Source organism: Oncorhynchus mykiss, chromosome 16 (genome assembly GCF_057628025.1).
Source record: "Oncorhynchus mykiss isolate SJ-2025 chromosome 16, ASM5762802v1, whole genome shotgun sequence".
Lineage (NCBI taxonomy): Eukaryota > Metazoa > Chordata > Actinopteri > Salmoniformes > Salmonidae > Oncorhynchus > Oncorhynchus mykiss.
The window spans coordinates 50,192,501-50,220,000 of record NC_143037.1 but is presented as its reverse complement, the minus strand read 5'-3'; the positions used below and the strand labels follow the sequence as shown (position 1 = coordinate 50,220,000).

General features: G+C 48.2%; 1 protein-coding gene across 5 annotated transcripts in view; it reads left to right on the top strand.

Moving 5' to 3' along the window:
- LOC110492148 (calmodulin-binding transcription activator 1) overlaps positions 1 to 27,500 on the top strand; it is a 498,493-nt gene that overhangs the window by 412,356 nt on the left and 58,637 nt on the right. For all 5 annotated transcript variants that reach the window (XM_090203128.1, XM_090203126.1, XM_090203127.1 and 2 more), the window contains one exon: positions 18,464 to 18,617. In XM_090203128.1, coding sequence (XP_090059254.1) covers positions 18,464 to 18,617 — 154 coding nt within the window. The remainder of the gene's footprint in view (positions 1 to 18,463; positions 18,618 to 27,500) is intronic.

The following is a 27,500-nucleotide window of genomic DNA, read 5'->3' as shown; positions in this document are numbered from 1 at the left end:
CTCCACCCATCACACAGTCCTCCACTCATCACAGTGTCCTCCACCCATCACACTGTCCTCCACCCACGTCCTCCGCCTATCACACTGTCCTCCACTCATCACACTGTCCTCCGCCCATCACACTGTCCTCCGCCCATCACAGTGTCCTCCGCCCATCACAGTGTCCTCCGCCCATCACACTGTCCTCCACCCATCACACTGTCTTCCACCCATCACACTGTCTTCCACCCATCACACTGTCCTCCGCCCATCTCACTGTCCTCCACCCATCACAGTGTCCTCCACCTATCACACTGTCCTCCACCCATCACACTGTCCTCCACCCATCACACTGTCTTCCGCCTATCACACTGTCCTCCACCCATCCCAATGTCCTCCACCCTTCACACTGTCCTCCACCCATCACACTGTCCTCCACCCATCACACTGTCCTCCGCCCATCACACTGTCCTCCACCCATCACACTGTCCTCCGACCCATCACAGTGTCCTCCACCCATCACACTGTCCTCCGCCCATCACAGTGTCCTCCGCCTATCACACTGTCCTCCACCCATCACACTGTCCTCCGCCCATCACACTTTCCTCTGCCCATCACACTGTCGTTCCACCCATCACACTGTCCTCACCCATCACACTGTCCTCCACCCATCACACTGTCCTCCGCCCATCACACTGTCCTCACCCATCACACTGTCCTCCGCCCATCACACTGTCTTCCGCCCGTCACACTGTCCTCCGCCCATCACACTGTCCTCCGCCCGTCACACTGTCCTCACCCATCACACTGTCCTCCACCCATCACACTGTTGTTCCACCCATCACACTGTCCTCCGCCCGTCACACTGTCCTCCGCCCGTCACACTGTCCTCCGCCCGTCACACTGTCCTCCGCCCGTCACACTGTCCTCCACCCATCACACTGTCTTCCACCCATCACACTGTCCTCCACCCATCACACTGTCCTCCGCCCGTCACACTGTCCTCCGCCCATAACACTGTCGTCCATCCATCACACTGTCGTCCACCCATCACACTGTCCTCTACCCATCCCTTGGAAGTGTCTTCTTTTGTCTGTGTGTCTGTCTGCCCCAGTGTCCCATGTGTTTGTACATTAGTGTGTTACTAAACTGTAACAATCCACTGATACTGTATAGAAGTAGCCAGATGAAGCTATCCAGTTTATAGAGCAACCAGCTGCTTTCTGTGGGATTGTGCTTAGTGGTGAGATCTAGTATTGATTTTCTGTGCTTGGTGCCCTTGCCATCTCTGTGTAGTTATGCACCAGTACTCAGCAGTAGCTCCCACAGAGCAGAGCAGGGGAAAGGAGAGTGTGTTTACGTGATGATACTGACCCCATTCGTTCACATAGAAAACACATGGACAATGTGACCACAATAGCAAGCGGGGAAATAAAGACAGCTCTTTAGTGGATAAGAGAGTTTTAGATTGTTGTCTGAATGATGCTATTTTAATGTTCAGTAGTGTAACATGTTTTACGCTTGTATGTCAGTGGCCATCAAGGTCATCGTGCATACAGAGTGTAAGTGACCAATCAATGATTTGGAGTGCGAGCTTGATGGTGTGTGTGTGTTCTTGGACCACCAGTGAGTACTGCAGCTCCAACAGTGTTAAAATCCCACAGACAACAGAAAGATCACACTGGTCATCCTCTCTTCCTGGCCTTTAACCCAGCACCCAACAAGCCATTCAACTACCAAACTCTCCACAGACCATCAACACACACTGACACACTCCTGGTCCTCTCTCTCTGCTCCACCAGCCTTGTATTACAGTTCTGTAGCCTCTAACTATTAATTGAGCAGCAACAAGCCCTCTGTAGTAGCAACAGTAGCAGCATCTGATGCTTGTCCGTGTCCCTGGGAGATTCCCCATCTCCTCCCCTGCTCTCTCTCTAGCGCTCTCTCTCGCTCTCTCTTTCTTCTCTCTCTTCTCTCTCTCACCTCTCTCCTCTCTTTCTATCTCCTCCCCTGCTCTCTCTCTAGCTCTCTCTCTCGCTCTCTCTTTCTTCTCTCTCTTCTCTCTCTCACCTCTCTCCTCTCTTTCTATCTCCTCCCCTGCTCTCTCTCTAGCTCTCTCTCTCGCTCTCTCTTTCTTCTCTCTCTCTCTTCTCTCTCTCACCTCTCTCCTCTCTTTCCATCTCCTCCCCTGCTCTCTCTCTTGCTCTCTCTCTCGCTCTCTCTTTCTTCTCTCTCTCTTCTCTCTCTCACCTCTCTCCTCTCTTTCTATCTCCTCCCCTGCTCTCTCTCTAGCTCTCTCTCTCGCTCTCTCTTTCTTCTCTCTCTCTCTTCTCTCTCTCACCTCTCTCCTCTCTTTCTATCTCCCCTGCTCTCTCTAGCTCTCTCTCTCGCTCTCTCTTTCTTCTCTCTCTCTCTTCTCTCTCTCACCTCTCTCCCCTCTCTCCCCTCTCTCCCCTCTCTCCATCTCCTCCCCTGCTATCTTCTCTCTCTCGCTCTCTCTCTTTCTCTCTTTCTCTCTCTCTCTTTCTCTCCATATTCAACTGCAGCCTTGCTTGACTAAGTAGGGCTGTGGTGTTGGATGGAGAGGGCTAGGTGGTGCTGGTGGTGGAGCAGTAGGAGCAGCAGCGTGACTGTTTATGCTTGGGCTGTTGGAGGGAGCTGGGGGGAGCTGGGGAGAGCTGGGGGGCCTTGGCAGGGAGAGGCAGCATATGTTGATGGCCAGCCCCGCTCCGCTCCACTCTGCCCTGCTCCCCTCCCAGCCGGCCTGGTGCTGCGGACGCTAGTGTGGCACAGAGATCAAAAGACCAAAGGGGTCTTGGGGGCCCAGTTCACCCCTCTCCCATACACACACACACACACACACACACACACACACACACACACACACACACACACACACACACACACACACACACACCTGTTCACCTCACACACACTTGCCCATACACAACACCTCTTTGTCATTTTGTCATCTGGCATATGATCAGAGAGTATGTGGTTGGGCAGGTAATCTGTTCTGGGCGTGAGGTGGCTGTGGTTCTCTCTGTTCTCACTGCTTTGCCCTTGAAGCTCTTCTAAGGGTTGTTGTGTTGTGTTCACCTCAGCCCTGACTGGTTGAGACCAGAACTATAACTCACATCCAAGGCTAGGAACATGCAGCTTTCCAGTTCAGTTTGTTGTAGAGCTGTAGATGGAATACCAGATTATACCAGCACCACAGATTGCCTCCTCTCCTCCTCTCTTCCTCTTCTCCTCTCCACCAGGTCTATAAAGGGTTAAGCATGTACCACGCAGGCCCCACTCCTCCTAGCCAGCTGTTTAGCCTTTCACACCTCCTCCTCTCCTCCCTCTTCTCCTCCCCTGCTCCCTCTTCTCCTCCCCTGCTCCCTCTTTTCCTCCTCTACTCCCTCTCCTCCTCTCCTCCCTCTCCTCTCCTCCCCTCCTCTCCTCCCTCTCATCCTTGCCTCCCTGCCTCTTGGACCAGTAAATTAACACTCATTTGCAAGTTAGATAAATCCTTTGAATGTATTATTGATGCAAACAAATTAGCCTGTATGCCCCAGACAATACCTAATGGAGCCCTGGCTTGTTGGCGAGGAGGTAGTTCCCAGCGCAGGCAGGGAGGGGAGACTGATTGATGCCTGCTCCTCTCCTCTGCCCCTTCATTATTCTGCCACAAATTATTCAGGGGTTCTGATCTGACGCAGGTTGGGAGGTTGGGAGGTTTGCTGCTAAAGTACTGCTGCTTATTGCCCCCTATATTATCTGATATCCAGAGCTGAGCTGAAGCCAGAGCCACATTCATTAGTTTATTAGAGTAAAAACACAAGGCACCAAGGCAATTAGATGACCAGGGAGAGAGCTTCTGAAACCAGGAGATGTGCTATTATTCAAGTCTATACATGTTGTCTGTAATTTGCTTTAGTTTATTTTGACCTTTTCCTCGAGGGTTCTAGCTAAGGCATATAGATTCTATCTGTACCCACTCACATTTTCACAGCCAATCATAAAGATACATATAAACACACGCATTCCCTTCGTCTTTTAGACACAGAGTGACGCACACACACACACACACACACACACACTCGATTCTCCATGAAACAACTGATCATGCCAAGTATGACAGAGGTGATGGTGGATTGGAAGAGAGCGGGTAGAGAACAAGATATCGAGGGAAAGAGGAAGGGAGAGAGAGAGAGAGGGAGGGAGAGAGAGAGAGGGAGGGAGAGAGAGAGAGGGAGAGAGAGAGGGAGAGAGAGAGAGAGAGAGATAGCTCTGTCCAGAGTGATTAAGGCTTGGTATTGATCAGAGGGAGGAGAGGAGAGGCCCTAGGGCTTCAGCTCTGTTCCTCTCCTGCAAGCTGGCCCGGGACCCCAGGAGCCACTTCAAAGGACCCCACTCTCTCTCTCACACAAATATGCCGTTCTGACCTTTGAAGAAAGCTGCATTTGATGACATAATTTCCCCTGTTGTTCATCTCTTGGAAATAGTCAATGAAAGCTGACACAAACACACACACACGGTGCTGAAGAGTGTGAGGGCCTCTTCTAATCCGGTCACTGTCGTTCTCCATCCTGGTAGTTCTCTCTGTCAACACGTTACTGTGTGTGTTCATGTCTGTGTTAGTTGCTCCAGTAGACTATAATGTGTGTTTTACAGATGTATTGGCTCATACTAATGTAGGGCTGCACACTGAAGGAGATCCAACTCTGAGATGAGTGTCTAGCGCCAAAGAACCAATCGCAGACCTCAAGCACAGATGCGGTGTGTGTGCGGCCCACATCAACGCACCAATCAGCTTGCGAGGCTGTGTCCATGTCTCTTGTCTATTGAGGAAGTGATCTCTGTGGGACTGACCCCAGTTAATGAATTTCTCATTTTTCCCCTGCTTTCAGCTGACACAGTGCTTTGCAGGTCCTCTTTGCCTTCCAGTCCAGATCAATCTTTTTGCCTCCTATCTGCGTTCAAATCCCAATTCATAAACATTTCATGAGCTCAACCTTGACACACACGGTGGGGTGGGGGCAGGGAGGGGGGGAAGGGGCTCTCCCCTGCCTCTGTGTTTGATATTCTAGGTGCTGGGTGTGTTTCACACTAACAGTCCCCCGTCCCACACACCTGTTTCACATCCGTACCCTGTGTATTGATGTATGTGTGTGCATTTGTGCGTGCGTGTGTGTGTTTGCGTTTAACCTATGCATGCTTTGTTTTGTGTGTGTGTGCGCGTGTGTGTGTGTGTGTGTATCTGCGCGTGCGTGCGCGTGTGTGTGTGTGTGTGTGCGTGTGTGTGTGTGTGTGTGTGTCTGTGTGTGTGTGTGTGTGTGTGTGTGTGTGTGTGTGTGTGTGTGTGTGTGTGTGTGTGTGTGTGTGTGTGTGTGTGTGTGTGTGTGTGAACCTGGGTAATGTATTATTCATACCATGAGGCGTTCATCTCAGTCAGACACCTTCAACAGTTTGGAGACGTGGTGTGCTGAGCGGCTTAATGGAGTCACTGCAGTGTGGCTTTTCTTCCATTGGCTGATTAACACATGCTGCCTCTCTGTCTCACCATGTCCTGCCCATTAGGCTTTTAGGAAACATGGCTATGTGTCGATGAATAGTTTCTTCACTGTAGATGACAGTTATATTCAAAATATGTCATTTTGCTTTCTAGTATTCAGGAGAGGTCGGAGAGCACCTAAAAAAGGGCTTGAAGAGGCAAATCGTGGGGAAACCTTGAACCACCATGAATAAGCCTCCTACCCACGCTCCCACCAATCTCTATCTCTCTCTCTCTCCCTCCATCTGCCTTTCCCAATCTCTCTTCCCCCTCTCCCCCTCCACCCACAGTCTCACTAAACAGCAGGTCAAACTTTTAATGCGTGTGTGTTGCCAGCGGTAGTGAAGTCAGCAAAGTGCCACCTCAGCACCTGCTCTTTAATGATTAATACCATATTGATGGTCTCAATTAATTTCCTATTACGCCACAGAAGGCTCCGCTCGCTCTGTCTCTGTCACGGCGCTCCGTTTGTTTTGGGAAGCCTCTCAATAGCAGCTGCTGGTGGCAGATAGCATGGCTCCTCTCGCACTGACTCCACCACACACACTCTCCTCTCGCACTGACTCCACACACACTCTCCTCTCGCACTGACTCCACACACACTCTCTTCTCGCACTGACTCCACACACACTCTCCTCTCGCACTGACTCCACACACACTCTCCTCTCGCACTGACTCCACACACACTCTCCTCTCGCACTGACTCCACACACACTCTCCTCTCGCACTGACTCCACACACACTCTCCTCTCGCACTGACTCCACACACACTCTCCTCTCGCACTGACTCCACACACACACTCCTCTCGCACTGACTCCACACACACTCTCCTCTTACACTGACTCCACACACACTCTCCTCTCACACTGACTCCACACACACTCATCTCACTCTGACTCCACACACACTCTCCTCTCATGCTGACTCCACACACTCTCCTCTCACACTGACTCAGCATGACATACATGTAGCTTACTGCTGCTCCCATGACTTCGGCGGGGTTAAAGAACATGTGTCATGTGTGATAATAATGTCCTTTTGCTTATGAACTTGGTGAGATTGATGTGATTCCAAAGCCAGTGTTTTCCCCCTCCCTATTCCCCTCTCTCCTGCTATGTGGCGGCGTACATACAATGTATATACATTATTATAAACTGGGTGGTTTGAGCCCTGAATTCTGATTGGCTGACAGCCGTGGTATATCAGACCGTATATGACAAAACATGTATTTTAACTGCTCTATTTACGTTGGTAACTAGTTTATAATAGCAATAAGGCACCTCGGGGGGTTGTGGTATATGGCCAATATACCACGGCTAACGTCTGTATCCAGGCACTCTACGTTGCATGGTGCATAAGAACAGCCCTTAGCCCTGGTATAAATTCCACACCCCTTTGGGCCTTATTGATTAATTATACAAAAAGTATATATTCATAATTATACATGCATATTTGTGTCTCTGTGGATTGTACTGATAATTACTGTGATTAACTCTCTCCTATGTCTCTTTCTCCCTCTCTCTCTCATGTGCATCTGGTCCCTGTGTTATGCCCTTGTTTGGCTTCCTCGTCAAAGTGTATTACTTTCAGGCAACTTGTAGTCAACACTGCCCCTGTAGATCTCCTCAGGAAGTGCGTGTGTGTTGATCATCTTGGCAGTGTTTTGATGGCACCTTCTTCCTTCTCCTGCTCCTCCCTTCATACACACACCTCTCTTATCTCTGACCATCCCCCTGTAAATGTCTCCTCCATCCCCACCTCTCTATCAAGTACACACACACACACACACACACACACACACACACACACACACACACACACACACACACACACACACTCCCACTCACATAGTCACACACACACACTTTCTGTTTTACATTTTTATCATGCAGATTTAATACAAACTGCTGGTTGCTAAGAAACCGTTTGAGCATTTCTTGCCAGGAACGGACCTTTGTGTGTTAGACTACACATTTGTTTGTGTGTGCGTGTGTGTGTGTGTCTGTATGTGTGTGTGTGTGTGTGTGTGTGTGTGTGTGTGTGTGTGTGTGTGTGTGAGTATGTGAGTGAGTGTGAGTGCGTATGAGTGTGTGTGTGTATGTGTATGATTGTGTGCGTGTGTGTGTGTGCGCATTTGAATGTGTGTGTGGAAGCGGGGGCTGATATGTGTGTCTCCAGAGAGAGGTCTGGCTAAACTGAGCTCTGGGGGCTGCACCTGTACCCAGCACGACATCAGCCAGGGACTGACAGTACCACAGCACACAGGCTGAAGAGAGGAGTGTATGGCTGTTGTTTATTTTCTACTGCTGTTATTTGGTACATATCTGTGTGTGTCGGCAGAGTACATAGGCAGATGTACAGTATCAGCCAGGTTGTCCTGTAATGCTGGACACACATCAATCCTCACTGTGACGCCCTGTTTAGAAATGCACCAGTGCAGCTCTCTCCCTGGCTGCTCCTGTGAGGTGCTGATTCTCTCGACGACACTGGGCAAAGACACCTAAAGAGCATGTTGACTGGTACAGGGAGAACAACACAAACACAAACATGTTAGACCGAGAGTAGGAATGAAAGGAGAGAGAGAGAGAGAGAGAGAGAGAGAGAGAGAGAGAGAGAGAGAGAGAGTGGGAGAGAGTGAGAGAGAGAGAGAGAGAGAGTGGGAGAGAGAGAGAGAGAGAGAGAGAGAGTGGGAGAGAGAGAGAGAGAGAGAGAGAGAGAGAGAGAGAGAGAGAGTGAGAGAGAGAGAGAGAGAGAGTGGGAGAGAGAGAGAGAGAGAGAGAGAGAGAGAGATGGGATAGTTCTATTTTCCAACTCAGTAGGAGTTGATCGCTTTGTACCTGGGACGTGTGTTTGTGTGTGTGTGCTAGAGAACGCCAAAAAGAAAGAAAATAGGTTGTTTAGTTGCAGTCTGACGTGGTGTCACCTGGGTGGCCAGGCTCTGAGCATTAGGATCAGTGCCACGGGCCCGGCCAAGACCATTATGGCAGACGGATGGCTCCCTGATGGACCCTTCCCAGCCGCATAGCCCCTGGGCAGGGCAGCCAGCCTCAGACAGCACAGCACCAGGGGCCAACAGGACTAATGGAGAGGGTGGTGTTGCTCTGCGACGGCCTTCAGATGAATAAGTACGCTGTAAACTGGGAGAGGTAGATACTAGGCCTGCCTACCTTCCTGGTATCTACAGGTCTCTGCCCTCCTCTCCCTCCATGCATCAAACACAGGCCCCTTTTCACATCTTACAAGGCCATCAGATATAGATACAGACATAGCACTCACATAACACCTTTTACAATGACCCTTCCACTAAAACTGAACCGCACAACACAGACGCACACAGATACATATGCACCTACACACACATCCAGCAGTCCTTTCCCAGAGTGCAGCGGTTCTTCCACTCTAAGCTGCTCTTGACTCTATGGGAGTGATTATGTGCTGCTGAATTAAACATCACAGCCTGGCCTCAGCCCCTGGCTGGCTCACAGACACACGCACAAACTCTCGCATACACGCACACACACACAAACACACACATTGGCCTCTCTCTTCCTGTTCCTCAAATGTTCCAGCTCTTGATGCTGCCTGGAACCCATAGACAGGTTGGGAAGTACTGTAGAGGGAACACAGAGGGGAGGAGAGCTCCATATAGATACAACACAGGTCTTTATTAGAGGGGAGGAGAGCTCCATATAGATACAACACAGGTCTTTATTAGAGGGGAGGAGAGCTCCATATAGATACAACACAGGTCTTTATTAGAGGGGAGGAGAGCTCCATATAGATACAACACAGGTCTTTATTAGAGGGGAGGAGAGCTCCATATAGATACAACACAGGTCTTTATTAGAGGGGAGGAGAGCTCCATATAGATACAACACAGGTCTTTATTAGAGGGGAGGCGAGCTCCATATAGATACAACACAGGTCTTTATTAGAGGGGAGGAGAGCTCCATATAGATACAACACAGGTCTTTATTAGAGGGGAGGAGAGCTCCATATAGATACAACACAGGTCTTTATTAGAGGGGAGGAGAGCTCCATATAGATACAACACAGGTCTTTATTAGAGGGGAGGAGAGCTCCATATAGATACAACACAGGTCTTTATTAGAGGGGAGGAGAGCTCCATATAGATACAACACAGGTCTTTATTAGAGGGGAGGAGAGCTCCATATAGATACAACACAGGTCTTTATTAGAGGGGAGGAGAGCTCCATATAGATACAACACAGGTCTTTATTAGAGGGGAGGAGCGCTCCATATAGATACAACACAGGTCTTTATTAGAGGGGAGGAGAGCTCCATATAGATACAACACAGGTCTTTATTAGAGGGGAGGAGAGCTCCATATAGATACAACACAGGTCTTTATTAGAGGGGAGGAGAGCTCCATATAGATACAACACAGGTCTTTATTAGAGGGGAGGAGAGCTCCATATAGATACAACACAGGTCTTTATTAGAGGGGAGGAGAGCTCCATATAGATACAACACAGGTCTTTATTAGAGGGGAGGAGAGCTCCATATAGATACAACACAGGTCTTTATTAGAGGGGAGGAGCGCTCCATATAGATACAACACAGGTCTTTATTAGAGGGGAGGAGAGCTCCATATAGATACAACACAGGTCTTTATTAGAGGGGAGGAGAGCTCCATATAGATACAACACAGGTCTTTATTAGAGGGGAGGAGAGCTCCATATAGATACAACACAGGTCTTTATTAGAGGGGAGGAGAGCTCCATATAGATACAACACAGGTCTTTATTAGAGGGGAGGAGAGCTCCATATAGATACAACACAGGTCTTTATTAGAGGGGAGGAGAGCTCCATATAGATACAACACAGGTCTTTATTAGAGGGGAGGAGAGCTCCATATAGATACAACACAGGTCTTTATTAGAGGGGAGGAGCGCTCCATATAGATACAACACAGGTCTTTATTAGAGGGGAGGAGAGCTCCATATAGATACAACACAGGTCTTTATTAGAGGGGAGGAGAGCTCCATATAGATACAACACAGGTCTTTATTAGAGGGGAGGAGAGCTCCATATAGATACAACACAGGTCTTTATTAGAGGGGAGGAGAGCTCCATATAGATACAACACCGTGCTGCCTTCTAGATCGACCATTATTATATCATTATGCGATAGAGAACAGGGAGAGATGTCAAGGGCACAGGTAAAATGCAGGAGTGTTCCACACCATCCTCCATCAAACATCATACAGCCATACGCTCCCATTTATACACCTAGAGTGCCTTACAGGGGGAGGGCCCTTAGGAGCCCCCCCTTTCCCCCACCCTCCCCACTGCTGAGCCTCCTCCCATGCCTTCTTCATACAGATCTGGGTGGACATGGCCGAACTGGCCAATTCACCACAAGAGGCCCCTCAAAACTGGCACGGGCCCTTGGATTGGTACTTACCCCGGGGGCGCCAGGAACACCATGGCAGAGGAGCGGTGGAAGGAGAGAGATGGAAGGGGGAGGGAGGGAGCGGAAGGCAGAGCGTTGACACCAGACACCCAATTAGAGTGTCTATACTGAGAGCATTTAACAAAGGCTTTTTGAGAGAGGAGCCAGAGAGAGAAGGGTGATGGGTTCAGGAAGGGGACCCCTCCACTACCTAGACAGAAGGTGGCTGCGGGGTGTTTACTCCATTTTAGGGGTGTTTGATGCGTAGTGTTGTTTGCCGTTGTATGCTGTTCTGCGAGTGTCTGTGTATTCGCTTGTGTGTGTGTGTGTGTGCTTAGGATCCTAGGTTAGGGTGTGTGTGTGTGTGTGTGTGTGTGTGTGTGTGTGTGTGTATGAGTGTGTACATGCAGCAGCAACATTAGCAGCCACCCCCACACTCTCAAACACACCCTTTGGTGGTGAGAGAGCGGTGTAACCTTCCAAACAAAAGGAGAAGAAGAAGTCTTGTGCCTGTGGAGCTGTGGCTGTAAACTTACAGCACCTCAGAGCCAGTTGACCTTGAAATTAGCAGCAGAGGGAGAGAGAGGGAGTCAGGGAGAGCGGTAGAGAGGGAGGCAGGGAGGGAGGCAGAGAGGGAGGGAGGGAGGCAGAGAGGGAGGAGGGAGGCAGAGAGGGAGGGAGGGAGGCAGAAAGAGAGGGAGCCAGGGAGAGTGGTAGAGAGGGAGGACGAGAGGGAGGCAGAGAGGGAGGACGAGAGGAAGGGATGCAGAGAGGGAGACAGGGAGGAAGGCAGGGAGGGAGGCAGGGAGGAAGGGAGGCAGAGAGAGAGGGAGGAAGGCAGAGAGGGAGACAGGGAGGAAGGCAGAGAGGGAGAGAGGGAGGGAGGCAGAGAGAGAGAGAGGGAGGGAGGAAGACAGGGAGGAAGGCAGGGAGGGAGGGAGGCAGAGAGAGAGGGAGGAAGGCAGGGAGGAAGGCAGGGAGGGAGGGAGGCAGAGAGAGAGGGAGGAAGGCAGGGAGGAAGGCAGGGAGGGAGTTAAACAGAGAAGGAGTGACAGAGAAAGGGAGGGAGGCGAGGGAGGGATGGAGTGGTGCATTTAAGAGCTCAACCCCAGTGCCAGGGGCCAGGAGGCTGCTTAATAACGTCCACACCATGCCATTCATCACCATGCCGCCACCAGGGCAACTGCCCCAGCACAGCCCACAGAGCATGGCCGTAATCACCTCTCCCACCCACCCACCACACACACACACACACTGCACACAAACTACACGCTCACACCAACCGGTTCACACACACACACACACACACTCACACAAACCAGCATGCACACACTTTCAACTGATAAACACATGGTAATAAACACAGCCCAGGTTTAAGTGCAGGGTGCTAAACAGAAGCACTCACACACCGATAGTAACTCACACAGACACAGTCCAGCATACAGGGTGTGGTCGGCCCGTTGATTTACTGTCATGCATATAACATTTGCATACAAAAATACTGTAGATTTTATAGAAGCATGTCTGGATATCACATAAACACATACTTTCATAGTACTTTTCTCACACATGAATGAACACACTAATATCTGTATACATCCCTCGTGCATGTTCACATCCTCAAAACAAAGTGTGGCGTTGATGTTGAGCGTTTGCGACAACACAATCGAGAGTTCCAATTTCGTTCATATTCTGCATTGAAATGGATCTCCCTGTAGTGGGCTAGTTAAATTCCTTCCTCAAGGAGCCCGTAGCCACACATCTCTGAAGCTGCCTCTTCTCCCTAGCCTATTTCCTCCATCCTCTATTCCTCCTCCGCTGAGGAATGGGGTTTTTCGCCTGACTTCTTCTCTGAGAACCTGTCTTCCCTCTCTCTCTGTGTATCTGTCTTCCCTCTCTCTCTCTGTGTATCTGTCTTCCCTCTCTCTCTGTGTATCTGTCTTCCCTCTCTCTGTGTATCTGTCTTCCCTCTCTCTCTGTGTATCTGTCTTCCCTCTCGCTCTGTGTATCTGTCTTCCCTCTCTCTGTGTATCTGTCTTCACTCTCTCTATGTATCTGTCTTCCCTCTCTCTGTATATCTGTCTTCCCTCTCTCTCTGTGTATCTATCTTCCCTCTCTCTCTGTGTATCTGTCTTCCCTCTCTCTGTGTATCTGTCTTCCCTCTCTCTCTCTGTGCCTGTCTTCCCTCTCTCTGTGTATCTGTCTTCCCTCTCTCTGTGTATCTGTCTTCCATCTCTCTCTGTGTATCTGTCTTCCCTCTCTCTCTGTGTATCTGTCTTCCCTCTCTCTCTGTGTGTATCTGTCTTCCCTCTCTCTCTGTGTATCTGTCTTCCCTCTCTCTCTGTGTATCTGTCTTCCCTCTCTCTTTCTCTGTCTTCCATCTCTCTCTGTGTATCTGTCTTCCCCCTCTCTCTGTGTATCTGTCTTCCCTCTCTCTCTCTGTGTGTATCTGTCTTCCCTCTCTCTCTGTGTATCTGTCTTCCCTCTCTCTCTGTGTGTGTATCTGTCTTCCCTCTCTCTCTGTGTATCTCTCTGCTTGCTGCTAGCCTCTCTTTGAAGCCGTTCCACTCCGAGTTGCTGGTTGCTTTATCTTGCTCCTCACTAGGTTTCCCCCATCAGTCCTCAGCTCCTCCACGTCCCACCAAGCCTCCTCTTCTTAACTACGATCCTTTGATGTTAATGGCTGTTCTTATCGCTCCTGTGCTACGCAGCTCATTGTAAGAGAGAGAGGCCTATCTGCTACAATAATGTTGTGCCAGGAAGCGCTGGGCTTGGAGATCCCGTCTCCCAGCCCCCCTCTCCTCTCCTTTCTCCTCTCTTCTCCCCTCTCCTCTCTCCCCTTAATGAGGCACAGTACCGTGTTGGTGGTGACGGCTACATGGAGAGAAGCGGAGCGGCAAGGGGAGGAGAGGGCGACGGGCTGTGACAGGGGTCACCAGGGCTTACAGGCCCGGTTACAGATTACATGACTGTGTCTAGTTTCCACCATTGGACAAGTACTGTGGTTTCTGTATGTGTCTGCCAAAGCCTGTTGAGAGCCCTGAGTCTACATGGCCTGTCCTGGTAGGAGCATAGTCCGACTCTGTAGCTATAACCCTGGTAATGAGGCTATGACTGTGTTCCAAATGGAACCCTGTTACCTATATAGTGTGCCACACCTATGGGGCCTGCTAGTGCACTATAAGGAGAATAGGGTGATTTTGGGACACATCCTGTCTCTTCCTGGCTGTAGCCGTGGCAACCTGCCTGAGCTCTGCTTTATAGCACTGTGGTGTGGACTGGCTGCAGGGCAAGGTGGTGTCGCTGAGGCTGAGAGCTGAGCTGAGCGTAGGAACATTGCCTTCCATGTGTGTGGGTGCCAAAGAAACCTGTTGCCTGGCTACGACTGCACCCTGGTCTTACGGTAGTGTGGGAGGCAGGTAGCCTAGCGGTTAAGAGCATTGGGCCAGTAACAGAAAGGTCGCTGGTTCGACTCCCTGAGCCAACTAGGTGAAAATAAATCTGCCGATGTGCCCTTGAGCAAGACACATAACCCTAATTGCTCCTGTAAGTCGCTCTGGATAAGAGCATCTGCTAAATTACTCAAATGTAGTGTGTGTGTGTGTGTGTGTGTGTGTGTGTGTGTGTGTGTGTGGGTGGGTGTGTTCCCCACCCCCTCAGTAGGCCTTCCTCCCCTGTGACTGCCTCCCCTAGACTCCATAGGTAATTAACTCAGCAACATCCATCCATCTGCTGTGGGGATATGCACTAGACTAGGCAATAAACTAACACAACAACACTGTCTACACACACATGATACGTAGGGCTTTTACCTTGGCTATCACTTGGATGTGCATCTTAACCTTGGAGCCTCCCACGCTAACAGATTGTGTGTTGGGTGTTGGAGTTGTAGCATACTCCACTTCACACACGAGCGTGCATACAAACACACACACACATTCCCCCTCCACACACACTCCAGCAACCAGATCCCACTCTCCCCCACCACCACTGCGGAAGTGTACCGTTGGAAGCGGCCCTAAACCCGCATGGGGAACGAGCAGGAAAACAACCAAGAGAGCATTACACAATTAATCAATAAGTTAATGAGATCTCATTCTCTCTGCAAAATACTATCCAGGCTAAAGTTTCTCCCTCAGCTTTTTCCCCCAGTTTCCTTTGGAGAGAAACAAACTGGTGATATTACACCGAGGAAAGGAAAGCGGCCAAGAAGAAATGAAATGAAAACACCCTCCTGATAGGTTTATGTGACGCTTTCTATTTTGATTGTGTTGTTTTCTTGGTGGTGGAGAGGAGGAGGGACGGTGAGGAATGTGAAGAGAGGAGCTCCAGCTACATGTCACGTACTGCCCTCATCCCAAAGGCAGCCTGTTCCCACAGGGCCCTGGTTAAAAGCAGTGTAGAGGTGTTAGTGTTCCATTAGAGACAGAACCACCACTGTGGATGTATATCTCAGCAGCAGAGTGTATAATACTAAAGCCTAGCTGTAGCTGGCTCCACAGATTACTAGTGTTTGGATGAGCTGTAAGGCTGCCAGCTAAATGTTCCCTTTCATTGTAGAGCAGAGGCCAATATGCAATATGTCTGTGTGTGCTGAGGTAGAGAACAGCTGTGTGCCTTTATGTGTGAGTGGGTGTTGAATGGAGGGGGGTTGTGCGTATGCGTGTGTATGTGTATGTGTATGTGTGTGTATATGTGTGTGTGTATGTGTGTGTGTGTGTGTGTGTGTGTGTGTGTGTGTGTGTGTGTGTGTGTGTGTGTGTGTGTGTGTGTGTGTCTATGGGTGTGTCTATGTGTGTGTGTGTGTGTCCTTCCTCTCAGTGTGTGTGTGTGTGTGTGTGTGTGTGTGTGTATGTGTGTGTGTGTGTGTGTGTCCTTCCTCTCAGTGTGTGTGTGTGTGTGTGTGTATGTGTGTGTGTGTGTGTGTCCTTCCTCTCAGTGTGTGTGTGTGTATGTGTGTGTGTGTGTGTCCTTCCTCTCAGTGTGTGTGCTTCCTCCAACATGCTCATACAGTGCGTGCTACGGCCCTTTGTTCACCCCTCTCGTGCTAGTTAAGGATTGAGGGCATGGCCTGCCGATTACCACAGCTGGTAATGCCATCTGGGGGCATTACACACTCGCTCGCCCTGACATCGTGGAAGCGAGACACAGCCGTCCCAGTGTGTTGACTCCAATGACAGAGGACAGGGACAAGGTTTATCACAGAGGAGATAACACACCTCAATGTCCGGCTGTAGTGGGCTGGGGGAGTGAGACCAGGGCCACAGTCTGTCAGACTAAACATCCAGCTCCCTGTACAATGGAGACTATAAACCAGACCAGTCTTCAAAGACATCCTGTACCAGAGAACAACTCTGGAATCACAACTGCCGGCCCTTTTAAAGAGAATGCATTTCAGTTGTTTTGAATTTGACATGATTCCAATGCTAAAGTTGTTCCTGTGCACAAAGCCCTGAACAGATCACCACAGAAAGACAAGCTCTTGTCCAGACAGGAACATTAATGGTGTTAGAATTAAGAGGCAGCAGGATGGTTTGTTCTCCACATCACACTGATGAAGCTTCAAACTGCACTCAGACACATGGTGTCTTCGACCTTCATCAAGGTCTTTGTTTTTCCCTCTGTGTGTGTGTGTGTGTGTGTGTGTGTGTGTGTGTGTGTGTGTGTGTGTGTGTGTGTGTGTGTGTGTGTGTGTGTGTGTGTGTGTGTGTGTGTGTGTGTGTGTGTGTGTTGTGTGTTTCCATCCTCTGATGTAGTCTCCATTCCTGTGTTTGTGGCAGTAACTAATATTTCTGCCTCTGTGTGAGTGTATGTTCGGAGGCGTGTGTCTGTGGTTATTGGCAACTGTGTGTTTGTAATGAATGGGGTCTTAAGGAGCGGACCGGGAGCGTTTCTCCTGCCACTGTTTACTCTGCACAGTAATCAAAGCTATTCATGATTACAGATCACAATTGATGTTATTCACACCGGCTCAACTGGTCTTTTAAACAGCACCTATTTTTCATAAGCTGTCAATGTAGGGAATTTAGGGAGGTAACGATGGCAGCGAGGGGAATAGGTGGATTCTGACTGGGTACACTGGCAAGTTAATAGAGGGCATTGGCTCGGCATGTGGGAGGACTTCACAAAATGCGTGTTAGTGTGTTACATGCACGTAGGGCAATTACCACACACACACACATACGAGAACACATACAGTACACACACACACACACACACACACACACACACACACACACACACACACACACACACACACACACACAGACACAACCCTTCCAAAGAGGTTTTAACTCCCCCTCCAAATCTTCCTTCAGAGACCCACTTCTGTTTTGCTTTTCTCTCTCTCTCTCTCTCTCTCTCTCTCTCTCTCTCTCTCTCTCTCTCTCTCTCTCTCTCACTCTCACTTTCACTCTCTCTCTCTATCTCTCTCTCTCTCTCTCTGTGTCTCTCTCCCTTTCTCTCTCTCTCTCTCTCTGTCTCTCTCTCTCTCAATTCAATTCAATTTAATTCAATTTAGGGCTTTATTGGCATGGGAAACATGTGTTAACATTGCCAAAGCAAGTGAGGTAGACAACATACAAAGTGAATATATAAAGTGAAAAACAACAAACATTAATAGTAAACATTACACATACAGAAGTTTCAAAACAATAAAGACATTACAAATGTCATATTATATATACAGTGTTTTAACAATGTACAAATGGTGAAGGACACAATATAAAATAAATAAGCATAAATATGGGTTGTATTTACAATGGTGTGTGTTCTTCACTGGTTGCCCTTTTCTCGTGGCAACAGGTCACAAATCTTGCTGCTGTGATGGCACACTGTGGAATTTCACCCAGTAGATATGGGAGTTTTTCAAAATTGGATTTGTTTTCGAATTCTTTGTGTATCTGTGTAATCTGAGGGAAATATGTCTCTCTAATATGGTCATACATTGGGCAGGAGGTTAGGAAGTGCAGCTCAGTTTCCACCTCATTTTGTGGGCAGTGTGCACATAGCCTGTCTTCTCTTGAGAGCCATGTCTGCCTTTCTCTATAGCAAGGCTATGCTCACTGAGTCTCTCTCTCTCTCTCTCTCTCTCTGAGTTTCTCACTCTCTCTGTCTCTCATTCTCTCTCTGAGTTTCTCTCACTCCATTCTTTGTGTGAGAAATACCATGCAGTCTCTCCAACAACAACCTATTCCAGCAGCATGTCTGTGTGCTGACACACCAGCTGTAGTGTTAGGTGTTACACTTCCAGCTGGGTCTCTTCCCTCTCTGGGACTCTCTCACTGTTACCACACAACACAGTCAGTCAGCTGACTAAACTAACCTCTCTCTCTCTCTCTCTCTCTCTCTCTCTCTTTCTCTCTCTCTCTCTCTCTCTCTCTCTCTCTCTCTCTCTCTCTCTCTCTCTCTCTCTCTCTCTCTCTCTCTCTCTCTCTCTCTCTCTCTCTCTCTCTCTCTCTCTCTCTCTCTCTCTCTTTCTCTCTCTCTATCTCTCTCCCTCTTCTCTCTCTTCTCTCTTCTCCAGAACCCTGACATCGTGCTCGTCCACTACTTGAATGTGCCGGCCATAGAGGATTGTGGGAAGCCATGCGGGCCAATCCTGTGCTCCATCAACACGGACAAGAAGGAGTGGGCCAAGTGGACCAAGGAGGAGCTGATTGGCCAGCTCAAGCCCATGTGTGAGTATCTGACCTATCACATTCCGAGTACAGCAGTCATTGAGTGCTCCAAGCCTTTTCAAAGCCTGATACGTGACCAGGTGCAAGCTCTTCTCAAGGGTCCGGCCCTAAGAGCCCCAGACACACATAGAGGCTATCCAGACATTCACGTCTGGGTTTTTAATGCTCAGACCTCTCCTAGCCTTATTATTGGAGTGGCCTAAGTGGCTCTCTCAGAGGCATGTCCTGGTTGCTAAACTGTTACCATCTTGTTATTGTTTTTATTGTTTCTGTGTTCCTGCCCTGCCTGGAGCCATCTGGTAGACAGGGGTCAGGGGTTATCTTTCCACCAGCCCTCCGGCACCACAGTGGTCAGCCTGAGAGCACACAGCCCTGGCCTCACATCCTCCCAGTCAGGCAGAGCAGGTCCAGCGTAGAGCAGGGGAGAGCTCTGTTGATTGATGCCTTTGTGTGGGAGGAAGAGTCTCTGACTCACCAGAAATCCTTCTCACCTCCCCTCTCTCTCTCTCTCTCTGATGTAACCTGGTTTACTAATTGCTTAGAGACTGAGACAGTGTCTGAGACAGTGTCTGAGACAGTGTCTGAGACAGTGTTTGAGACAGTGTCTGAGACAGTGTTTAAGACAGTGTTTGAGACAGTGTTTGAGACAGTGTTTGAGACAGTGTTTGAGACAGTGTTTGAGACAGTGTCTGAGACAGTGTCTGAGACAGTGTCTGAGACAGTGTTTGAGACAGTGTTTGAGACAGTGTCTGAGACAGTGTTTGAGACAGTGTTTGAGACGGTATCTGAGACAGTGTCTGAGACAGTGTTTGAGACAGTGTTTGAGACGGTATCTGAGACAGTGTCTGAGACAGTGTCTGAGACAGTGTTTGAGACGGTATCTGAGACAGTGTCTGAGACAGTGTTTGAGACAGTGTTTGAGACGGTATCTGAGACAGTGTTTGAGACAGTGTTTGAGACAGTGTTTGAGACAGTGTTTGAGACGGTATCTGAGACAGTGTCTGAGACAGTGTTTGAGACAGTGTCTGAGACAGTGTTTGAGACGGTATCTGAGACAGTGTCTGAGACAGTGTTTGAGACAGTGTTTGAGACAGTGTTTGAGACGGTATCTGAGACAGTGTCTGAGACAGTGTTTGAGACAGTGTCTGAGACAGTGTTTGAGACAGTGTTTGAGACAGTGTCTGAGACAGTGTTTGAGACAGTGACTGAGACAGTGTCTGAGACAGTGTCTGAGACAGTGTTTGAGACAGTGTTTGAGACAGTGTCTGAGACGGTGTCTGAGATAGTATTTGAGACAGTGTTTGAGACAGTGTCTGAGACAGTGTCTGAGACAGTGTCTGAGACAGTGTTTGAGACCGTGTCTGAGACAGTGTTTGAGACAGTGTTTGAGACAGTGTTTGAGATGGTGTCTGAGACAGTATTTGAGACAGTGTCTGAGACAGTGTTTTAAACAGTGTCTGAGACAGTGTTTGAGACAGTGTTTGAGATGGTGTCTGAGACAGTGTCTGAGACAGTATTTTAGACAGTGTCTGAGACAGTGTTTGAGATAGTGTTTGAGATGGTGTCTGAGACAGTGTCTGAGACAGTATTTGAGACAGTGTCTGAGACAGTGTTTGAGACAGTGTTTGAGACAGTATTTGAGACAGTGTTTGAGACCGTGTCTGAGACAGTGTTTCAGATGGTGTCTGAGACAGTGTCTGAGACAGTGTTTGAGACAGTGTTTGAGACCGTGTCTGAGACAGTGTTTCAGATGGTGTCTGAGACAGTGTCTGAGACAGTGTTTGAGACAGTGTTTGAGACAGTGTTTGGTAAAATGTCAGGGTTTGTCTAATGATAATAGTCAATCAGGGGCTTCTGAAAATCAGTGGGAGAGTTGTTAATGGCCAGACTCCAGGCTGTGTGTATGTGCGTGCATGCGTGCGTGTGTGTGTGTTGGCAGGGGCAGGGCGGTGACGGTGAGTGATGTTCACAGGGCTGATTATTGATGACCAGGTAGAGAGTAGTGTGTCAGCAGCTTTAAGAGAGAGACAGATGCTCCGTGAATACAGACCAGCCAGCCAGGGGCCCTAACACACACACACACACACACACACACACACACACACACACACACACACACACACACACACACACGCTGATCATGATCACCAGAGTTTATGTTCCCCTATCGTTATCCCCTTCACAGTTCCTCTAGCGATCATTTTAGGAGTCACAGCATCCCATCCACCCCAGGACAGGTCAGATCAGGACAGGTCAGATCAGGACAGGTAACAGTGCTGCTGTGAACTACTCTCTTCATTAGGTCTGGGGCTTCATTTCAGTAATGCGTGAAGTCATTCACTTTGGGGAGTTGGGACACAGAGGACCGAGGAGGGTGAGATGCCTTCTAGCTGACAGGCTACATGAGAAGGCCACATACAGTCTGTGTCCCTAATGGCACCCTATAGACCCTAGTCAAAAGCAGTGCACTATGTAGGGAATAGGATGCCATTTGGGATACAGAGAAATGGCAACAAAGCAGCCTACACCCCCCCATCTCTCTCCCTTTGTCTCTTTCTCCCTCCCTCCCTCCCTCTATCCTCTTTTTTTTTATCCGTAAGAGTCTATTGACGCACCCGTTGTTTAATCTAAGTAACATCATTCTAAAAATCCCCATCAAATTCCAGCATCAGAGGCCTTCCGGGTGGCGCAGTGGTTAAGGGCGCTGTACTGCAGCTCCAGCTGTGCCATCAGAGTCTTAACCGGCCGCGACCGGGAGGTCCGGACGCAGTGCGCGCTAGCCAAGGTTGCCAGGTGCACGGTGTAGCCTCCGACACATTGGTGCGGCTGGCTTCCGGGTTGGATGCGCGCTGTGTTAAGAAGCAGTACGGCTGGTTGGGTTGTGTATCGGAGGACGCATGACATTCAACCTTCGTCTCTCCCGAGCCCGTACGGGAGTTGTAGCAATGAGACAAGATAGTAGCTACTACAACAATTGGATACCACGAAATTGGGGAGAAAAAGGGGTAAAATTAAAAATAAAAATAAATTTAAAAAAAGTCCAGCATCAGTTTAAGCTGGAGATATCAGGGGCTGGGAGGTGGTCGAGCTACAGCTGTGTTTGTCAGACCATGAGACAATCCTGAAAATCTCACGAAAACGTCTGTAACGTCCGAACGGTTTGGCCGACAAACTATTATGGAAAGGGGCGACTCTCACGAACACGATGGTGTTCTCCGTTTTGCTGTACTACCCCCAAGAGTGTCACGGGACTCGTCTGAAGGTAACCCATACGAACCAATGGAAGTATGGAGGTCGTTTTTGTGCCAACAAAAATAAGGGGTTAAATTTGTGTCTAAAAATAGATACATACTGTATATATTTCCTGAGCTTTCTTATATCTCCTACATATCAGACAGACACATCAAAACCTTATTCCTTATGATGAATTTTCTGACTATCTTTTTTTCCCATTTATGGAAAATGTGTTATTCAAAGCATTTCTGTGGGCTATAGTAGTAAAGCCCTAATTCAATATTTTATCTAATCATTTTTAAATACAGTATATTTTTTTGATAACTGAAAAAAAATCGATATCAAATAGCTAAATCATCCAAATCATCTATGACCATTTTAAAACAATTGAATATGTTAGTTTAGTAACACCCCCCTCTCTCCCCCTCCAACAGTTTAGACTTTTACAGGTTTTAAACAAACCAGATTAGCATTCCGTCTACGGTAGAGCAACAGTGCCACCTAGTGGTGTGTTGACAGAATAGCCTCTTTCGTTGATCATAAGGACGTGGAGGGGTGCAGGCGAAGTGCACAGCAGCCTTATATTATATAGGTGCATTATTCAGCTGTGAATAATGCAGTAGGACTTTACCTACTGTACATGCTGTACAACTGTACATCTTTACACAAGCAGCTATGCTTCGTCAGCAGATGTAGGTGGGCTTTCGCCACTGTACACTTGAGGGAGCGTAGTGTGTAGTGTAACACTATGGATCTCTCATGGGTGTAAGGAGACTTCCCAGCTCTGTTGGAAACTAAGGACGGTGGGAAACGAAGGTATGTTTGACGTTATAAAGCCATGTGTCTTGGTACCATCTGATATGCATGTTGGCTTTAGGCTCTGTAGTGCATACTTCTAGACTGGGTCTGGGAGAGTTCTACTGTTCACTTGATCTTAGTGCACAGACTCAGAGTTCAGAGTTCTTTTCTTGGGAGAATTGGAACTTGGTAGAGAAAACGGGCTTCCACAGAGAGGTGCATATTATATCCACGGCTTCCAAGCAGAAAACCCTAACGGGCCTTAATGAAGAACTCCTCTTACGTTGTGTCCTGTGGGCAACAGCTGTACCTTTCTTCGTTTAGTATTATTTACATTTTGAAGCTCATGTGGAAAAGAGTAGGAAAAGTATGTGAATAATGTATGTAAATAATGTATGTGAAAGAAGCAGTGCTACAAAGTGACGTCATCTATAAATATGGGTGGATGATGACGAAGGCTTTATGCCAAAATGCGGCCGTTTGTTTTGACCTCTGCTGCTACAAAACAAGACATTAAAATGCAGGTTTTTCCTTTATTCCAGAATATGCCTTTTAAACCCGGCACCCAAAGAGTTGTTTCACTGCAAACGTTTGAGCTGAGCCCATTTCTCTTTCTAGACTTCTGCAATTGTCTTATTTCCCTCTTGTTTTATGCTCCCATGATACCCCACTGCACAAAGCCTTAAACATGTCTAAGGGCACAAAAACAAAGCAAGAATTCGGCCTCTATGGTTCACTGGAGCCTCGTAAAGCTATTTGTGTTTTGCTTCTGACCAAAACATACTCACCACAGCAGACATAACCACACACAACTACACACACACACAGAAATGCACAAGTACATCCACACAGATACTCACCATGGTCTTTGACCTGCTCCTTCCCCCAGCGCTAGAGGATGTCGCTGAGGCTCGGGGAGAGATCCACGGATGAGGGTTGGACTAGGGGTCAGAGACTGGTTTCTCTGCTCAGTCATATTATGAGAGGGCAGATCGACCAATGAGAAGGCAGCAGACCAGCCAGGCAGCTTGACTCACTGCCCTCCTCTAATGTAGTAAACAGGCAGTAGCCCAGACCCAGTGATGCCCTAGCCCTGGAGTCAGCCATGCCCCAATCCTGCTGATAACGCATGAATCCACCAGGAGCTCAGACCAACACACCAGCAGTCTCCCTCCATCCATCCATCCCTCTCTCTCCTTCCTTCCCTCCCTCCCTCCATCCATCCCTCCCTCTCTCTCCTTCCTTCCTTCACACCCTCCATCTATCCCTCTCTCTCCTTCCTTCCCTCCCTCCATCCATCCCTCTCCCTCTCTCTCCTTCCTTCCCTCCCTCCATCCATCCATCCCTCTCCCTCTCTCTCCTTCCTTCCCACCCTCCATCTAGCCCTCTCCCGCTCTCTCCTTCCTTCCTTCCCTCCCTCCATCCATCCCTCTCCCTCTCTCTGTCCTTCCTTCTCTCCCTCAATCCATCCCTCTCTCTCCTTCCTTCCCTCCCTCCCTCCATCCATCCCTCTCCCTCTCTCTCCTTCCTTCCTTCCCTCCATCCATCCCTCCCTCTCTCTCTCCTTCCTTCTCTCCCTCCATCCATCCATCCCTCCCTCTCTCTCTCCTTCCTTCTCTCTCTCCTTCCTTCCCTCCCTCCAAACCCTCCATCCAGGGCTAGACCAGACTAGCAGGGCACGGCACACCTACCCCAGTCAGTGCCCAGTGGTGCAGAAGACAATGTGATGTGATCTGTGTATCCTGAAGACAGGTGCTGCTCATCAGCCAACATCCCCAACATGCATGGCCGCTCCTGATGATGTCATAGGAATGAGCTGGTGGGGCTAGTGATGCAGGAGAGCCTTTAGCGACCTATGACAAACCCTGGCAGAGTGGCACGGGGCATCAGTGCCATAGTGAGGCAGCTGCAGGCAGGAGTTGGGATACATGGTGTATGTCAGCGGTAGCGTTGCTCTGTCACTCCGAGGCCTGTCAAAGCTCTGAGTTAGCACCCTACTGTCGCTCTGCTCTGGCTTTGTCACGAAGGGGGACCCGCGTCAGGACACCAACAACTTATCCCCGTGTCACCAATACCTCTACATCATCACAACTTTACGTCTCTGATGTGTTACTGAAGCCAAACCGTTATGAAGTCAGACAAGTCATTTTAATATGTATCTAATTCACAGAGAAAGAGTTGAACAACAGATATGAGGGTCTGACTACATCAGTTCTCTTTTGGTGAAGCTGTGCCTTCATTACTGTCATGCTTACTTCATGCATTGTCTTTGGGACTCATGTAGCCAGAGTAATCTGTCATTGTTGGTCTGATGTGTTGTGGCAGGGATGTGTCTGGATCTCCCTGGCCCCGGCCCGCTGTAGTGTTCAGTAATGTAGTGTTCAGTAATGTAGTGTTCAGTAATGTAGTGTTCAGTAATGTAGTGTTCAGTAATGTAGTGTTCAGTGGAGCGGAGGGCTGCATTGCCGCCTGCTGAATCTGACTGTCTGCACGACTACTGCTCTGCTGACATCTACTGGTGATCGCCTGGTAATCAGCTAGTGATCCGCCAGCGTTGAAGTGAAAGCACCCTGATTAGCTTTCTCTCTGCCTCTGTCTCTGTCTGGCAGCGACGCTCTTATTTCACCCTGTCTCTTTCTCTTTACTTTTCACATGCAGAGGCTCTCTCTCTCTCTCTCTCTCTCTCTCGCTCTCTCTCTCGCTCTCTCTCTCTCTCGCTCTCTCGCTCTCTCTCACTCAATTCAATTCAATTCAATTCAAGGGCTTTATTGGCATGGGAAACATGTGTTAACATTGCCAAAGCAAGTGAGGTAGACAACATACAAAGTGAATATATAAAGTGAAAAACAACAAACATTAATAGTAAACATTACACATACAGAGGTTTCAAAACAGTAAAAACATTACAAATGTCATATTATATATATATACAGTGTTTTAACAATGTACAAATGGTTAAAGGACACAAGATAATATAAATAAGCATAAATATGGGTCACTCTCTCTCTCTCAATCTCTCGCTCTCTCTCGCTCTCTCTCTCTCTCTCTCAATCTCTCTCTCGCTCTCTCTCTCTCTGTCTCGCTCTCTCTCGCTCTCTCTCTCTCAATCTCTCTCTCACTCTCTCTCTCTCTCTCAATCTCTCTCTCTCTCTCGCTCTCTCTCAATCTCAATCTCTCGCTCTCTCTCTCTCTCTCTCTCGCTCTCTCTCACTCTCTCTCTCTCTCTTAATCTCTCGCGCTCTCTCGCTCTCTCTCGCTCTCTCTTTCTCAATCTCTCTCTCTCTCTCTGTCTTGCTCTCTCTCGCTCTCTCTCTCTCAATCTCTCTCTCGCTCTCTCTCTCTCAATCTCTCTCTCTCTCTCTCTCACTCTCTCTCTCAATCTCTCGCTCTCTCTCGCTCTCTCAATCTCTCTCTCTCTCTCTCACTCTCTCTCTCTCAATCTCTCGCTCTCTCTCGCTCTCTCTCTCTCTCTCTCAATCTCTCGCTGTCTCTCTCTCTCTCTCTCGCTCTCTCTCTCGCTCTCTCTCTCTCTCTCGCTCTCTCTCTCTCGCTCTCTCTCTCTCTCTCTCCCTCTATCTCTCCCTCTCTCTCTCTCTCTCTCTCTCTCTCTCTCCCTCTCTCTCAAATTCAAATTCAAGCTGCTTTATTGGCATGAAAAACATTGTGTCAATATTGCCAAAGCAACAATGTATACAATATACATTGTAACAAAATTATAAATGATAGCAAATAATAATATAAAATGGTAGTAAATAAAAATACAAAAATAAATACAATAAAATGGTAACAGTCAATAGTAGAAATGTAATAAATATAAAATACAATTATGGAAAATGAAACTATAACTAACTTATAACTAAATAACGGTCATCTTCTTCTTTATATCAGTACTACAACTACAATCATCATTACTACGACTACTACTACCATCACTAAACTGTTATCACTACCATTACCACCCATATTTGGGATGATAAACATTAATAATTATAGTAATAATGGTAATAATAATAATAAGTAAGTTACTGTTTACTATGCAGATGTTATTATTCAGTGTCCCTCAGGCTATGGCAGGAAAATACATATTTGGCTGCAAGAGGAGCCATTGCTCCTTCGCCCATGAGTATTCTTAGTTTTTCCTCTGGGTTCAATTTGTAAAAATGTGGAATATATGTAGTCATTTCTGTGAATAATGAATCTCTTTGTGAGGAATATTTATCACAGTAAAGGAGAAAGTGCATCTCTGTCTCTACCTCCCCTGTCATGCAGTGACCACATACACGCTCCTCTTTGGGTAGCCATGTCTTTTTATGTCTGCCGGTTTCTATTGCCAATCGGTGGTCACTCAGCCTGTACTTGGTAAGGATCTGTCTCTGCTTCGTATCTCTGACAGAGTAGAGATAATCAGCCAATTCATATTCTCTGTTTAGGGTCAGATAGCAATTTAGTCGGCTTTGGGATTTTGTTTCGTTTTTCCAGTATTGTAAATATGATTCCTTTGATTGGTTCATGATTTTGCTTATTGGAATTCTTTCTTTTGAAGCAGTGCTGGTGTCAGCTTGGTTGGTGAGGTCCAACACCAGCTGACTGAGAGGGCTCGTTTCTGGGCTCAGCTCTTGGGCTTGAAGTGCTTTAAATTGCAGACTCGAATTTGGACTTGAATTTAGATGTAGCCAAAATTTTAATGATCTTTTCTGTATTTTCATTATTACTGGAAAACGGCCCAATTCTGCCCTACATGCATTAGTTGGTGTATTTCTCTGGACTTGTAGAATTTTCCGACAGAATTCTGCATGTAGGGCTTCAATTGGATGTTTGTCCCACATTTTAAAATCCAGTTTATTGAGTGGC